The 18,126-nt window shown below is 36.1% G+C and overlaps 1 protein-coding gene across 1 annotated transcript in view; it reads right to left on the minus strand.

Annotated features, from left to right (window-relative positions):
• The window catches only part of MCCC2 (methylcrotonyl-CoA carboxylase subunit 2), a 40,182-nt gene that overhangs the window by 7,232 nt on the left and 14,824 nt on the right, over nucleotides 1-18,126 (minus strand). Inside the window, exons 7-16 of the mRNA XM_063320334.1 lie at nucleotides 16,956-17,069; nucleotides 10,590-10,654; nucleotides 9,550-9,649; nucleotides 8,553-8,648; nucleotides 7,219-7,291; nucleotides 6,934-7,010; nucleotides 5,147-5,213; nucleotides 4,720-4,876; nucleotides 3,800-3,914; nucleotides 2,436-2,521 (exon numbers count right to left, since the gene is read on the minus strand). Coding sequence (XP_063176404.1) covers nucleotides 2,436-2,521; nucleotides 3,800-3,914; nucleotides 4,720-4,876; nucleotides 5,147-5,213; nucleotides 6,934-7,010; nucleotides 7,219-7,291; nucleotides 8,553-8,648; nucleotides 9,550-9,649; nucleotides 10,590-10,654; nucleotides 16,956-17,069 — 950 coding nt within the window. The remainder of the gene's footprint in view (nucleotides 1-2,435; nucleotides 2,522-3,799; nucleotides 3,915-4,719; nucleotides 4,877-5,146; nucleotides 5,214-6,933; nucleotides 7,011-7,218; nucleotides 7,292-8,552; nucleotides 8,649-9,549; nucleotides 9,650-10,589; nucleotides 10,655-16,955; nucleotides 17,070-18,126) is intronic.

The raw sequence follows: 18,126 nt of genomic DNA on the forward strand, positions 1-18,126 counted from the left end.
TCTGGATTTGCAACCTAACTTCACAAAATGGACAGATTTTCTGGAAATATAAACTGGTAAAAGTTGTGCAGTAGAGAGGCACAAAGCTGGTGTTAAATACTCAAGTTTCATTACTAAAAATCACTGGACATTATTAAAAATTTAGAATATGACTTTTTAAAATTATAACCTTAATCCTACACGTAAAACTACTTTCTTGCAGATTAGTAACTTAATGTTGTAAATACATTAAAAGCACTGTCTTCTAAAGCACTGTCTGTAAAAACAGACAACGGTCTGTTGGTTTTTGGAAGAGGGCAAGTTTTTATATTGCTAATATACTGAATATATTGAATGTTAAATAAATACAGTTCTTTTCAATCATGAGTACAAAGAGACTATTGACTGTGTTTCCAATGAACGTAGGAAAAAAAGCAAATGTAAAAAAAATATCAAACCGTTCATCTTCTTCTCCATGGTAGGGGATTAGTTTTAAATATAGACAGTTTGACTCATGTTTTAAAAATTATTTTATCAGTGGAAAATGATCCTTAAAATCCAGTTATAAAAGAGGAGAATATGTGTCTTCATTTTTTCTTCTTGCCTCAGGGCACAAGACTTTGTGACACAGGTACCAGGCTTGATCTTTAAGGGGTACTGAAAGAGATAGCACAAAAGCTTTTAACAGTTGACACCATCTCTCAATTTGGGGAAACACCTATAAAATTTAAATCAATTAAAAAGATTTAAAAAAAAATCAAAACCAGCGTGCCAACAGAAAGTCCATGTCAATAACAATTCAGTATTTTACAAAAGTATCCTCACTGCTGATAGGTAAAACCCCCAATAAACTGCAAGTTAGTAGCTGTGGGGGTTGTACACAGGCATAAAACATCGAGAGGTTGAGAACATCTGACTCTCTGCAACATGACCACATAGGCCTCTGCCAGAAGCACAGACCAAACAGTGATGAGACTAAAATCCTCCCTAAATCCATGACCCACATGCTATGCAACTGTAGCACTGAAATATGCCTAGGTGACACCACAAACCCTGGGCTACATCTCCTACTGAGAATTCTTATCCCATCACAGCACCAGCCAGGGAAAAATGGCAAGGGCTTCCATTTGCTGAAGGCACTCTACTTGATTAAACATTAAAAACAACATGGATCCCCCAGGTATGATTATTTCAGTTAAGTTCACTTCACTATCACAGCAGAAAACAGAGAAAAGCTACCATTCATTTTATATCTTCCTTCACATCATGATAAACAATTCATAAAGGAGCTCACTGTGATGCTATGCTGCTGCTGTTGCTGCTGTACCAAACTTGTCGTACATGAGATTAAGCAGGTATCAAGTTAGACAAAAAGGCCCCCAAACTCCTTCTCTTATTGGCATCTCTATAATACTGACAGAGTACCTTGCACCCACCTGTTCACATAATTTCTGCCCATGATGCCCACATCAAAATTCATCATATCCCAACCACTCTGTACTCGCTTGTTTCCAGACTTCCCAGCTTGCAAGTAAGAAAACCATCAGTAATTCTTACTCAGCTACACAAAGACATACATACAGCAGACTCCGCAGCTGTATGAGACCAATATTCTTTCTGCAAAATAAGAAGCCACAGAGACACAATAAAGTCCTGTTATTATTTGCTACCCCTCTACCATCATTAGCAGCTGAGAGCCTGTGGAGAATTAGCTTTTGGAGACTGCAAGGAGAAACATGTGCAGGAAGGTCAGTACAAACAGGATGAAAACTAACATAGAGTAACGGAGGCCAAGAAAGCCTCCAATGTAGTTTCCAGGTAACAGTCCAGGATGCCACCTTTCGGGCATTTACTAATGTTCCATAAACGTGATCTCAAAATGCTGCAAAGGACTTCTCAACAAACATGAATACGCTGCACCCATCAGCTAATCCCCTATCCAAACTGCCATCATCCAATAGAGTCACCTGACAAGATCATGACCTGAGATTTGCAAATGGCTTCAGGTCTCCCTGAAGCTTGTCCTTTACCACTGGCCTCTTCTACTTGCAGAATTGCACTAAAATTAATTATTCCTAACATGCATGCAGCCACTAATTACACTGTTCAATGGGCTTTAGAAAGGTGATGAGATACTACACTGGAGAGAATCATATAAAACATTCAGAACAAAATGCACAGAATATAAACTCCACGCTACCATATCATTACTTACAGAACCCATAGAATAATTCCTGCAAGTGCATGCCTTCTTCTGAAACAGTGCATACTACAAAGTCTCAGAGACAAGACAGACAAAACATTGATTTGAACCCTGTTGTGTTGTACACCTGCACACCAAACACAATCTTTGTTCCAGATTGCTCTGTTGTGCTGTTCTTCAACACCAAGATTTAGATGTTACTGTTACGTTCTATGATTTCAACTAAGTTTTGGGAAAGTAATTTATATGTTACCTGGCACTGGAATAATAAGGGTTTCCTTCCTCCTCAAACCTCCTAATGATGGGCTCCTTCAAAGCTGCTTCGTCTGCCTCTGATAACTAAAAAAACAGGCAAATAAACAAATATAGGTAAGCTATTCTTTAGTGTTCTCTTCCACAACAAAGCTTTATATGCAGCATAACACTAGAAGAAACTACTTACTTAATCTCCTCAAAGTTCTTCTCCTTTTTTACACGCAATTATCAATTTAGTATATTTGACAATAAAATTAAAATACCACTTTTCAAAAAGTGTGGGTGGGAAAAGGACAATAAAAATATACTTTACTGAGTATAATAATAATTGGGGAGTATCATCAGAAAAATTACTGAAGCTACTGCACTGAATAAACCCCGTTCTGAGTTGCCTTTGGCAAGATTTTTTAATAAAACAAGTCTGTGCTACTCTAAAACTGAGTTTCTCTACGATCCAGAGTGGTCACTGCGGTAAATTAGAAAATGTTCAAGTTTCTAACACATTTTAGTGACATTAACTACAATTATTTTTCTCAAACATCTTTCTGGGCATCATCCTGTCCATCTTAAGGATTTGCGAAATCAAGACAAGGAGAGATGAGGGTGAATATATTCTATTCATAGAAAGCCCAAGTGAAGTGTAGAAAAAATAACTCTTGAGATAACATGTACATACTGCTTCATTATGCTGAACTACTCATGATAAATACAAGCAATTTTAAGACACCACAATAAAATCACTTCTTATGGGACCAAAACACCAATATAAACATAAACCGTGTAATTTAAAAAACACAGCAGAAAAGAGTGTACAGAGAAACTAGAAAATATTATTAAACAAAATACCACTAATTTTCAATTAAAATGTTGAAATGAGTCAAAAACTTTTCCACACCTCTACAGACTTCTGCTGTTATAAGTTTCATACTTCTCAGTCACTGAATAACTGGTCTTTCTATAGCCAGTCACTGGCTTTCTATAAAACTGTCTACTTCAAAAATAATTGGAAAAACACTTTGTTGCCACATATTCCTCCTCATACTCCCAAATCAGAGAGGATCCCTGGCTGCTCATCTTAGGCAGAACTAATGACCGGGTGCATAAAATACAAAAAAGATGATACGGGAAATACACCTCTTTTAAGCAAAGGCAAGAAGTGTCATAAATACTCTTCACATTTAGAAGACATAAACAATAACATTTCAGAAATGCTTCATGTTTGCCAATACACTACATGGCATTGGGAGAACCATAGTTCATTGGTGTCTCACTCTGCAACATCCTTTTCTACCTCATAAAGTGAGTAACTCCAGTGAAAGAGTAAATGACAATGACATTACTGCAAATGAAAGAAAGATGTACCTGTTTTCCCTCCCTTGCTTTTTGGTCCTTAGCTATTGTAGCGAGAACAGTTGCAGCTTGTTCCCCTCCCATCACTGATATGCGAGCATTTGGCCACACGTAAAGAAATCTTGGACTGAAAAAAACCATATTAAATACTAAAATAAGACATTGCTGTATTTCCTAGTAAAGAACCAATTCTCACTTAGCTAAGAATTCATTTTTATGCACGAACATCTTACAATCTATTGGTTTTTAAAGAATTAAAATTAACATATTTCAAGGCTTGCAGCATTATGCTTGAAAATGCAAAAATTCCGCTAATTTCCTATATTCAAGCACCTTAAAAATTTATTTCTCTCTTTCTTGAGTCTCTTCATCTCACACACCCCCAGGCATTTTTCTCTTAAAAAAAAAAAAAAAATCACCAAAAACTTCAAAAGTATCAGGGACCTTGAAAAATGAAAAAAAAAAAAAAAAAAAAAGTATGTGATTCATGTCCAAAGGTTAAAAAAAAAATAAATCCTTACAGGTTCTGCAAACGTTACTCATAAAAACAGGCTCATTAAAGTGAATAAGGATTTTTTACACAAGCTGATACTCTTCATATAAATGCAGAATAAAGGACCAGCCCATGCTGCCTAATGATTGTTCAGGATTGTACAATTTTTCCTCCAACAGATAAATGGGAGAAAAGCATGTCAGCACATTTATTTAGATGTTAGAAGATCTCCTCCATTACCTAATTCAAGGTTAATCATGAGCCTAACAATCTCTACAGTTTGTCAGGTTGTCATTTACTTGTGACTGTATTCAGTGAGAACTGTTTTGTTTTCCAAATGGCACATCTTACCACAGAGTTTAGTTTAGTTTTCAGAACGGTACTTCAAAGTTATGTTCCCTTAACTTAGTGTTCTGTCATCATCTGAAGTAACACCTACCTATACGCTCTTCCACACATCCCATAGTTTCCAGCTCCATAAGAACCTCCAATAATCACGGTTATTTTAGGCACATTGGCACAAGCCACAGCAGTTACCATCTTGGCACCATCTTTTGCTATCCCACCAGCTTCATATTCTCTACCAACCATGAAACCTAATTACAACATGAAGAAAAGGCTCAGTAACTTTATATTATTATACCGTGCTATATGTCATACTATGTGCATTATACAGCACATGCAGAAGAAACTGAAGAATAAATCATAAGGCAAGGCCTTCACCAGCTGCTGACAGGCTGATTTCAGAATAGGCTGGAGATACAGGTAAAACAAAGCATAGAAGATGCTGTCTAAAAGTCACAGCCTTAACAGTTAACAGCAAAGCCTACAACATAGTGAAACTTCAAAATATTGATCTCATTCACCTGTAATATTCTGCAAAAACACAATCGGAATATTTCTCTGGCAACACAACTGGATAAAATGTGTACCCTGTAGAGAGAAAAGAAAAAAAAAGAAATGGAAAAAAAAAAAAAGTAAGCCGTTAGAAGTTGGATCAGTGAAGCTACCACTACCAGCACTGTGAAGTCTGACAAATGTCCTTCCACTGAAGTCCGTGGGAGTATTTGCATCATGAGTTGCCGTACTACCTCTGCTTCACCCAAAGTCAACTGCAAAACGTGCATTCACTCTGGCAGAAGACGACACCAAAAATGTTTGAGTCCAAGGGTAAAGCCAACTCAGCCAATATGTAGTTAAACCACAGACAACTTCACAGTGTGGCACCTGACATGGAGATTTGTAAAACGGTGTCATGGAAATTAAAACAGCCAATCAGAAAACAATATCTCCCCATTTCCTGTACAAAAGAAAATTCTTCTCTGAAATTGAGAAATGCTCTGCTCATGGCCCTGCCAATTGCTGTAACACTTTTTCCTCTTTCTCATGGCAGATAACCTCTCCCCATTTTCTAGGAAAAGACTATTTTCCTCTCAAAGATACAAATAGCAGATTCCAAACTTCTGTTTCAACTAGAAATAATAAATCAATAAAGCTCCTCAGGTTATTTACACACTGCTGGTAAGGAAAAAAAAAAAGGTATGTAGGCACAGCAACTGAAAAAAAGGTCTAACCTCTTCACAACACAAAACCAGCAAAATTTATGAAAACTGAAAAGAGAGAAAAATCATAAAGCATAATCTTTAGCTAGCTTTTTCAGAGAAGCACTTCAAAAAAAAAGCATAGTGATGATCATGGAAAAAAGATGTGTCACAACTCATTGAAAAAATGCAAAACAAAAAGAAAGGAACACTGTAGATTGTGATGCTTACAGAAGCAACCTCATGGATAAAGGTCTCTCTAGAAGTGAAACTTGACCATCTCCTTTTACAGTATTGATACGCCAGAAAAAGTCAGCAGAGGAAGATACCGTACATTTTTTTTTCATTGGTAGGAAAAAAGTTGCAGCACTAAATTACCAGAAAACTAGTTAAAGTATTAGAAGTACCAAAAGAGTTGTTTTAAACTTGGAAATAACTGTGTTAAATGCTAGCCAAAACCAGCATCATGTAACTGCAGTGCTACAAGTTGAAAGTATTCCTTCAGTACATGAAACTCAATTTCATGTATTATTTTATTACAGCAATAAAGCAAGTAGAATTACTTCCTTTCTCCAAATCTCTCATAAAGGCTTCCTTTGTCCTACAGATTTTCAATACTGATTTCCTCATCATTAGTTTGAGAAGCCTGCTAGAACAAAACTACCATATATAGTTGCTATTACAAAATTCAACTGACAGTAGTTTCTTGAAAAAATAAAGAACTGAACCAAACTACACATAGAACAAGGTAAGTAACCACTCTGTCATACCCAGAAAGTCTTTATCACCACCAATCCCTCAAGCCCGATCTGTAAAGTGCTTTTAACTGTAACGCAATCACTATACTCCATCAAAGACGGCCTTTAATTCACAAAACAGCTATTTTAGACCACAGCTATTATGAGACTGCACATGTTTTCACTCATTAGTCTAAGCCAGGAGCTGCTGCAGTGAAGTATGAAAATTAAATCTCTGGTAAGCCAATGAATTGACTACTAGAAACCAGGTCCAGTCCCTTTCATTATTTAAAAAACTTCCTCATTTCAAGACCAACTTGTCTACCAGAATTTTTGTTTTTCAATGGCAAAGAAGCTCATCATCTATTTATTTACCTTTTTTGCTGACTCTGAGAAAAGAACCCCATTGTTTCCAATAATTCCTACTGGATAACCAAATATTCTTGCAAATCCTGAAGGAGAAAGATAAATTCGTAAATTTTCACATAGATTTATTTTACCATAGCATATAAAGGTAATGCTTTCTCTTGGCAACAAAAACTGCTATTCTTTTGAAGAAAAACATTATTAAAAATATTAATGGGTGAGCCAAACAGACTTAATCCAACTATAATACCAGTGGGAACATATATGTAATAATAATAATATATTTCTAAATACCTGTAATTAAAGTATCCCCATACAAGGCTTTGAATTCATCAAATTTACTTCCATCTACAATTCTAGCAATGACCTTAAGAAAAAAATAGAAAAATAAAATGAAATTCCTAATTCCTCATAGTTTATAATTTGTTTAGAAAGACCATGCTAACATATAACTTAAAATAAATGTTTTCCATTTGGAGAACACCAAGTAGCCCACCATATAAATAGTCCGAATGTTAGTCAAAACCCATTTACTTTTGAAAGTGTGATTTAACTACATGTTTATAAAAAAATGGAATTTCAATATTAAGAATATTCTAACCAAACAGTTTAAATTATACAGGAACAACATTTTCCTGATTATTTAAATTTCAAAGAAAAACTGCTACCTCTGGTTATATTAAACATTAATCAATAGATTCACATTTATAAACAGAAAAACATATAAAGCCATGAGTCACTTTCTTACAGATAAGTCTATTTTCAGCTTTGCTTAAGTTTGTGACACACAAAAATAATGAAGATCTGTTCTGAGGTTTCTCTGAGATGCAGAGGACCTATTTTATATAAACATAGATCTATTGCTAGCAAGACATTTGCCAGAAGATATTTATTTCAACTTTAAAAGAACATAAATCCAAGCTATTATAACTTTCGAGAGTGCAGTGTGAGACTCAACAGAAGTGTTCATCTTTTTTCTTCCCTTAATGCAAAGCAAATCCAGTAACTTCTAACAAAGTATTTTAAGAAAGGTACACACTAAGACTCTTCCTAAAGTAAATACTTCCTTGGTAGTGAAAAAAGCTCTGAATATGGGATCTACACAAAATATGAGGAAGGATATGGTCTCGGGTGAAAGTACTGAGGCAAATAACAACACTTGACCTGCAGTAGAGTACAATAGTCTCCATATGTGGTTGGGAGAGCTCTGCAATGTTTAGGGTGCTTATACTCCACCATCTTTAAATATTGGGTCTTTACTTTTACAGGACTGACAGAAAAAGCAAGCTATCATATCACTTGGCAAGTCTACAGAATGCTTTGCCAATCCAAAGTTCCCTATTTCCTGGCGAGTTTTTTAGAATGTTATTGATCCCTAGTCCTTGCTCCTACTTCTTAGACATATAACCAAAAAGCGCTGCATTTTCAACATGTCATTGCTATTGCAATGTATCCGCTGAACAAAAATGTAAAGAATATATTAAAAGATTTTATGAAATTTAAATATTCACTATATATCCCAAATCAGATTTCTGTAGACAAACTATGATGATATAAAGAGTGATTTCGTGCAAGAAACCTGTGTGCAGGCATGTATGGGCATGTGGATCTTGCACTTAAATTCATACCTCTTTGACATCAAAGTTTCTTTTTAGCTGGTCGCCAACTATTCCATATATTTCATCAGCAGGAAATAAAGGCTCTTCTGACGGTTCTATAGTCACCTGTAGCAATTTAACAAAACAGTGTACATAACAAAGGAATTATTAGTCCACATTGTGACTTAAAAAAACAAACAACAATTTATTTACCAACTGCTTTGAGTACATCAAAATGCTTGTACTGGCTTGTCCTCATTTTGCAAAAAGGTCAAGTTCCTTAAACTGACGGTTGACAACATTTTCTCACTTACTGTTACCTTTGTTTCTACTCCTGTGTATACCTCCAAACATGCTCCACTTCTTCCATGTTATCAAAAATTAAGCATGTCTTCCCATTTGCTTACTTTCCCTATGCTTTATTAGGCAGTTAGTATTATGACAAAACAATGAAGATTTTTTCCATGCAACTGAATGCAACATCTTGCCTTCCTTCAGCTGCTGAGCTTTAGCACGCTTTCACGTCTCCTGCCAAAAGAAGTTAGGGCACTTCCTCCCTCATATGCTATCCATCCTGTTTTCTACAAGGGATTTTTAAATCAATACAATACAATCACATGATTTAGGTCTATCCCCTCAGTTTTATACCTCTCATTAATAATCATATAAAATGTGTATTCAAAAAGATGCTTTAGAATGTATCTAATTCTAAGTCCATGGGAATGATTATGTGGACTTAAATTAAACACCTTGCAAGACTGGGTTAATCTTACAGTACAGTTCTGCAATTCTGAAGCACTGTTCTAGTTGCTTCATTCTTGCATGTAATACCAGTGATTTTATTAGGAATAATGCAGTAGGAATGTAATTGCAGAACTCAAACATTAGAGAAATCTTTAAGGACAAAAATCATAGCTTCCATTTTCAAAGTGTCTAAGTCAGAGACAAAAAATGTGTTGTACAAATCAGGCAAAGAAAAACATTCCTAATTTAAACAGTGCAGTGTTTTCAAATTCTATACACTTACATCTACTTTCTTTCGGAGATTTAAACTTCTTACAGCCTTCCTTGCTAGATGAAGTGCATGACTGTCATCCAAAGCATAATGATCTGTTACACCAGATTTTCTGTATAAAAATAACAATAGCAATAGGATAACTTAAAAAAAATAATTTGACAATGAAAGTGTGAGGTTTTAAAACTTTTAAGACTTTAAAAGTTTTATGTTTATCTTTAAAAGATAGATGCTTCAATACAGCTCTTCATGTTTTGTAATGAAATTACTTTCAAAATCAAACCCATGCCATGAACCTTTCTTTGAAACAGTACATTCAAGTTATCAGACATGACATAAAATAGCAACTCCACAAAGTAAAAACATCTAAAGGACAATATAAAAGATGACACACATTTTTCAAATGAAAATGAAAATTCATCTGAAATTATAAGGGAAAAGTATCTATACAAAAACGTTATGAACTGCTCTTAAAAATAATTATTTATTTCAGTAATCTGAAGTAAAAATTAAGCATTTATAGTACAGTAATAACTTATTGTACAGTAACACCTAACTTTGTTTACTATTCTTTGCATTTTAGAACTAGAAAGTGCATAGTAATCTTTGTTTCAATAACAAGTATTCTCTTACAAAAAACAGAAGTTATTTTGATCTTGTTTGTAGTAAGTTCTAATTGACAGTAAGAAAGCTACAAATCTGCAAAATGTATTACTTTTCTCAATGTGTATTATTCTATTAACATTCAGCATTAAACAGTATAGAAAAGTCTTCCATATTACGTATGGTGCTGCAGTAGATTAGACATGTATTTTAAAGTAGTAAATGAAGGAAACAAGATTCTAACTAGAGTAACATAAGGTAACTATGCTACTCTAACAATAAAATAATTCCACAGCACCAGATAAGGACACAGAAAATCTTAATTTTCAAAATCTTAATATAGTTTAAAAAAGATCTCAATAGCAAATAAATGAAGAAGGGGGAAGGGGGAAGACACCGTACTGAAGTCTAAAGGACATAATAAACTCTAGCAAGGTATTTGTTCAAACCTGCAGTGAAGATCTGCCCCTCCAAGATCCTCTGATGATACCTCTTCACCTGTTGCTGCTTTAACCTACCACAATAAAAGGAAAATGAGCTTTATTCTAGGATTAATATGTATTTTTAGTAAGAAAAATTCTTTACTTACTGTTGTATTTATTGCTGTGTCCATTATTAGTGCAAGTATACTTACACAGCCTTTAGATTTATAAATATACATTCTCACAAAACTTTTTTTAGCAGTTTACAAGCAATTTCCAATGTGATACTTTCCTGCATTGTTTCAAACAATACCTCAGCATTCTTCCACTTCACTTTCTTAACACAAACTCTCCTTCTGTGAATTTTAGCTTACTTATTTAAATATTAACCGTAAAACAATCATTAACACAATAATTTACTAAGCATAAACTGTTTGGATCAAGTATGATGTCTTCATAAAAATACCTGGAATGCACAATCTAAATCCTAGATCTGTCAAATCTTAGACCTGACAGGTTAATTTGAGAGTGAGTGAACTCCTTCTTAAAATAACGCAGTATCATTTACTGCTTTATGGTAAAAAAACCAACTATTGTGTATTTCCACTCTACTGTAACTGTTTCGAAAAGGATTCCTTGCAAGCTGGTGAAACGTAGCATTAGAGACAAGGGAAGAGAAAACTATCATCACTTCCAAAACAGCTTTCAGTTTCCAAATCTTGTGCCTAAAACCGAAGCACGCTAAATATATAAAGAAATATCTACACACACACACTCCTCCAAACTGTTAAGATTGTGAAGTATAGGTATTTCTTCACTGGGAGGATTTTTGCCTTTAAATTTTAATGGCTACGCGTGTAATACAAAGGTGTGGCATTCCGATACTAATTAATGAAAAGCTTCTGTCAAAGACATAATTAACTTGAATCTTCATTAAATAACAAACGTAAGAACATAGAAATTAGGAAAAAATTCTTCATCAAAAGGGTTGTCAAGCACTGGAACAGGCTGCCCAGGGAAGTGGTTGAGTCACCCCCCTGGAGACATGTACACTTAGCGCTTAGGGACATGGTTTAGTGGTGAACTTGGCAGTGTTAAGTTTACAGTTGGACTCGATGATCTTAGGGGTATATTCCAACCTAAATGATTCTATAATTTTATGAAATACTTCTATACATCTCTCTTTAAGCATCTGGCACTGTATGCAGTTATAACATATTGTCATTCTGTGACTACTGCAGAACTCTGAACAAATCTGAACAGAGCGCTGATTTCTATTAGCACAGAAATCTAGACACTAATTTTAATAAACTTTACAAAAATTGCTTTTTTCCTCTTCTACAGAGGTGAAGCCTTCCTTCTCCATATCAAAGAATCAGAGTTGTGGGGCCTGTCAGCCACCCTGGGAGATTGTCTAGTTTAACTGCCCTGCTTCCCTGCAGGGTCAATCAGAGGAGGTTCCTCCTGACCACCTAACAGTCAAGTTTTGAGTATCTCCAAGGCTGGAGACTCCACAACCACTCTGGACAACTTGGTTTGGCATGACCACCCTTACAGTAAAAAGGTGTTTGCTTACATCTCAATAGAACTTCCTGTATTATAGTTTGTGCCCCGTACCCTCCTGACCTGTCACTGGGCACCAATGAGAAGTCTAGCTCTACTATCTTTACTCCCCCCTGCAAGGTATTCATACATATGGATAGATTTCCCCTGAGCCATGTCTTCACCAGACTGAGAAGTCCCAGCTCTCTCGGCTTCTCCTCATATCACAGATGCCCCAGTCCCTTCATCATCTTCATGGACCTTCAGTGTCACTTGATTATGTTCAAGTCTGTCTTGGTCCGGAGAATCCAGAGATGGACCTAGCACCCCAAATATGTCTTACAAGCCCTGAGCAGATGGGAAGGTCACTACTGTTGACTTGCTGGAAACACTCTCCCTAATCCCTGCCCAGGATGTTGCTGGCTGCCTTTGCTGCAAGGGCACATTGCTGGCTCATGTTCAATTTGGTGTCCACCGGGACCTGCAGCGAGTTTTCTGCCAAGAATCTTCCCAACTGGTTGTTCACCAGCCTGTTTTGGTGCCCATGATTATTCCTTCCAAGCAGCACCTGCCTGCTCTGTTTAACTTCAAAAGGTTCCATTCAGCCCCTTTCTCCAGCCTGTTGAGGTCCCTCTGAAAGGCACCACAATCATCTGCTCAATGAACCACTCCTCGCAAGTTTTTATCATCTGCAAGTCTGCTGATGGTGAACTTTGGACCACTGTCCAGGTCATCAATGAAGATGTTAAACAGTATTGGTCCCACTACTGACCTCTGGGGTACACACTACTGATTGACCTCCAGCTTGAGCCCAGCAGTTTAGCCAGTTCTCAGACTACCTCACAGCCCATTTAGTCAGTCCGTACTTCATCAGTATGTTGAGGATGTTATGGAAGACATGTCAAAAGCCTTGTCAAAGTCAACATAAACATGCACCGCTCTCTCTGCGTCCCCTGAGCCAGTCATCTCAGCATAGAGGGCCATCAGTTTGGTCAGGCCTGATCTCCCCATTGTAAATCTGTGCCGACTACTCATGGTCACCTTTTTGTCTGTAGTATTTTTGGAAATAGCTAGAATTATTTGCTCCATCAGCTTCCCAGGTACTGTGGTGCAACAGAGCATTCTACAAACTGTTGTTTAAATAGTAGTAACTTTCTTAAAGTTCATTAAATTCTAACAGACTGCAAATAGAGTCTTGACAAGATATGTGAGCATTTTCAAAGAAACACCTGTTCAAGCCACTTCAGCTAGCAATCATCAGGGAAAATGAACATAAACTTTAGATAAAATGTGCATTTCCCACAATGAATCATGCTGAAATGTAGAAGAGTCCCCAGCACATAAATATATGCAAATTTGACAAACTTATCCCTTTTTACCAGACTTTCCTTCACTGCTGAGCACAGAAAGTAGAAAATTTTCCCCAGGAAGAGAGAATCAAAAGTTTCTGGAATGGGATGGAGAAGTCTATAGGTCAACAAGAAATCCTGAGATACCAAACAGTATTGCCACAGGTGAGGATATAGATTCCTCAGCTTGCAGGAGTGCAGAAGAATGGCCCTAGATCGTTACTACTCCTGCGACTTTTCCTCTTACTATGGAGATCCTTCTGTTCACGAAGTCATCACTACTCACCTTTCTAAAACAAAGGCTAAGGAAACTTGCACTTTAGTCTTCAGACTGTACCTGCAATTAACTTTTTTTTAGTATACACATCCCATCACTACTTATAACTAACATCAGGTATTTTCTTTCACTTCCTTAGGATGTTTTGTTTTAGGCAGGTGAGGGATAAAATCCAATCCAATTTTCTTCATATAGGAAAGACATTTTGGGGAACAGAGCATACACAGTAATGGCTACAATATCTGCTACAACATGGAATGGAAGTTTCTATGGGAGTCTGAAGTAATTTTGATGCTTAGAGAAACGCAAGCAAAGTATTTTCAGTGAGAATATGAAAAGCTCTACCAAACTGAAAAGCTGACAGGTAGTGATATTAAAGTTTGATCTATACGCACAACAATAAGGATCATTACATCTGCAGGTTGCTAAGGAACAAATTAAATTGGAGGATAGTTGTGAAATCTTCCTCTGGAAGTGGTAAAAACTTTTCATCCTTTCTAACTTAACATCCTTGCAGTCACTGACTTGCCTAGCCAAGTCTTCCCTTCAGACTTGACTCAGCCCACCACTTTTTCGGCTGCTTATCCTGGCAAAAGTCTCCTAAACTACGTCTCAGTGATATACATGTATGACATAAATTCCCTTGTGATGTTTACCATCCTCTTAGAACAAGAGAGTCTGGTTCCCTTTTTTTCAGCTTCCTGGGTAATACTGAATAATAGCTGTCTTATTTTTACCTGCTTAATGCTGGAACTCGAAAGAAACTGGCTTTAAGTAAACTCTCTCAGTGCACCCAAGGGGTTTCCCAAGGTCCGATGAACCTCTTCTGCTCTAACATAGCTCCAAGCAGAATCACTCAAGGTGCAGAGCATTCCCCAGGACTCTGGCCACTGGAAATGCCATGTCAGAAGAGCTGAGTTTGCTCAGGGCTTTCTGATTTACTAGCAGAGCTTCTGCAACAAATTACACTGAAGTTGAGCAAGCCCCAGAGGCAGTACTGGCATTTTATATGCCACTGGCTCTAAGGTAATGAACTGTGCTGGACCTAGAAAGGTTTTGTATTTGGACAGCTCAGGTGTTCCTGCAACTAGGACTGTTATTTGTAACACAATAACCACGCTAATAAGTGTCTGATGTAAAAGTTCATTTCTTTCATCGTACTCATTTCCTTATCTCAGTAAAAAGATGTATGAATCACCCAATGTTAGTCATTCAACTGGTATTACTATCAACTAATATCTTCATTCATATTCATGCCACTTTTCACCAAGAAACTCCTAATACCTAAATTACAGTGACAAATTTACAGAAAATTGCCTAATTTTGAGGGAGGATTTGTCTTTGTTTATCTATACACAACAAGCTGAAAAAGACTAATACAAAATAAAAGGAACAGAGACCTAGGTAAGACGTTTGAAACAATTACTGCCAAAGAAATTTCAACAGACAAAGAACTCCTAGAACTCTAAATTCTAATACGCAGAAAATAAATGAGCACTAAATGACATAGTTGCTATTAATTACTTCATCTGCTTTTCCTGATTACTTGTCATCTCAGAAAGCCTCCACTGAAATAATAAAATACTTCAAGCTAAATGCATTATTTTATTATGGCAAACACCAAAGTATCCTTGTACTTATAGGTGTGCGTCCTCTGCCGCTGCTTTAGATATGCCAGTTACATTCTGAATGTTCTGGAACAGCAATTAGCATTTACCAGCCATCGAAAAGTATGTCTGTATAAATGGTAAGAATTTTTTATTTTTTTTTAAGCTGCACAAGAATTTAAAATCCATCTATACATTGAACTTTGGAAGAAAAGAAGGGTATAAAATGCTAAATCCGCTTCTAGCATCAAGATGACACAGTGGGGAAAAGAACACCCTAAAGCAAAAGAATGAAATGCAAAAACATGCTGTGGAAACAAGAGCAGTGCTATACAAGTAAACAATAAATGACATCATGGGGTAAGTTATTGATGCTTTTAAGGAAATAAACACACTCATGCCTTAGGAACTGGTCAACAACAAAAATCTGTCAGTGGTTGTCTTCCCATTGTTTCTAGGACCTGCTACATTTTCGGAGTATCTTAAGTGGTTGAAAGAAGTCATTTGCAGTGATTTCCCTCCTCTGTTACTACAGAAATTAAGTGGAGCAGTATCTTCATTAACAATGCTGGTACAAATTGATTTCTCCATTTAAGCCTGCTCAAGTTGAAAGGACTTTTCTGAGACATTTGATTTACACTTGGTTTTGTCACAGGAAGCATGCCTAAAAGCTCCCAAAAGACTATAACCAAAACAGAGCAAACGTGCTGCCTCATAACAGTTTGTTCAATGAGGCAAATATTTGACTATTTCAAAAAAGCAAGTTTATCCAGTCAGAATTCATTAAGACTAGAATAGTTGTGCTAGGTGCTGCCCTGTTAGCTCTAGCACTAACGTAACATTTACTACTGGAAATTCCTTTCTTCTTATGAAGCTTGTGTCAAGTAAAGTAATCTTTGTCACCAGAGATTATCATTTGTATTGGTATAAAACTGAGCCTACACTACAACATACACTGATATAGCTCTTTTTTAAAAAAAAAAAAAAAAATCCCACTCAAGCACTCCCTTTTCTGTTGGAGCCAAGCTACTGTGATTTTAAAGCTGTCTTATGCTGCAATATTTTGCACAGTCACAAATTCCATTATGAGTTCCACAATAAAGCAAGTTTTAATTCACAGGAGCTTTTCAGGTCAGTTTCCTTAGAAAAAATTTCCTTACTACGAAAGTAAGGAAATGATGACAAACTCCCTTGTAAGTGCATCTCTCTTGTCTGTAAACTGACATAAAATATAGCAGATCAGTCCTACTTCTGAAGTTCTCTGATCTTGACTCTGAGATATAGTATACATGCTTGTAATTTTCTTTTCCATTTCACGTCAAACCTAGAGACTACATAATTGAATATATAAAGCATTTTTTAATTTAAAATGTGCATGGCAATCTAAAAGCAGTACTATATAAACACCTTAATAAAGTCTGACATATATGCACCTCTAACAGACAGAAAAAGATGTAATTTAGGATATAAACATTCAGATACACTTAAAAAATGAAAACTAATCTACAGAATATCTGGAAATACCTCATCAAGAAAGGTCTCAATAGTTTAAGCTGTACAATTGTCAGCAGCACAATTTTTTTGGGGGCTATGTTACTAGAAACTTCAATATCCTTACCAGTGGTGGCCCTCCCAAGAATATTGTTCCCTGTTTGCGAACAATAATACTTTCATCAGCCATTGCAGGTACGTACGCTCCTCCTGCTGTACAGGATCCCATTACTACTGCTATCTATAAGGAAAACAAAAACCACACGTTAATGAATTGTCCAAATCTTAAAAATAGCAAATGCACGTGCTACTATTATATATTATACTGATTTTAATATAGGTTCTGGGACAGCACTGCAAGATTATTTTTGCCTGACAGAGAAAATTTTTTATTTATGTTTTAGTTTTTCTTCAAAAAAATAGGGAATCTCTCTAGTTTTCAACAGTCTCTTAAACTATGATCTTCAGGATCATAGAACGTGCACAGGACCCTGCACGAAAATTCATATATACAGTACCATGAGCTACATAGGTGAAATGTTTGAAGAGGCGCACGTTCTGCCATTAAATTAATTTTTACCCATGAATGGAAAAAATCTGAAACCTAGAGGTTGCTCCTGGTATTTACCCTTAAGTCAGAGTTATTGCTTATTGGCATAATTTCACCCATGTATTAATCCTTTGAAGATAATTCCTCACATCTACTAGTATGTAACCTCAGTTTTTCAATGGATCAACTAATTAACTCTGCCCCTTCAAGGTGTGCTGAGTATCTCGTTATAGGCTTTAGCATGAATAATCTCTGCCTCACCGTTTTGCCTAATTTTGAGATGAACATCTACCCAATGAAAATATTCTATCAGTAATATTTTGGTGACACTTTTACAGAACTGACTTGACCCCAGATATGATCAATACTGTAGTAGTATATGTTCCTGAAAGTGAAGTTTCTCACTTAACTTCTCCTCCAGGGGAGCTCTTCCAAAGACCCTTTCAAAACAGCTTGTAATGCAGAAGAAATGGAATACTCATATAAAAAAGGCAGCCAAGAGGAAACACTTTCTTTCACAATTACAAAAAAAGATCCGCACAAAATAATTTAGTGTTATATTTGTTGGGAAATATTTCTAAAGCTACATCGAGTAGTGTTCTGTGTTAAATGATCATTTCATTTTTTCTCTTAATAGAAAACAGCACACAGAAGTAAAATTTTCAAATCACATTACCTGTATCTAAAGCAGGAGTAGATGAACTACGCCAACCTGCTATCATCAAATCAAACAGCTTTTTCAGCAAAC

The sequence above is a fragment of the Chroicocephalus ridibundus genome, chromosome Z (genome assembly GCF_963924245.1).
Source record: "Chroicocephalus ridibundus chromosome Z, bChrRid1.1, whole genome shotgun sequence".
Taxonomy (NCBI): Eukaryota; Metazoa; Chordata; class Aves; order Charadriiformes; family Laridae; genus Chroicocephalus; species Chroicocephalus ridibundus.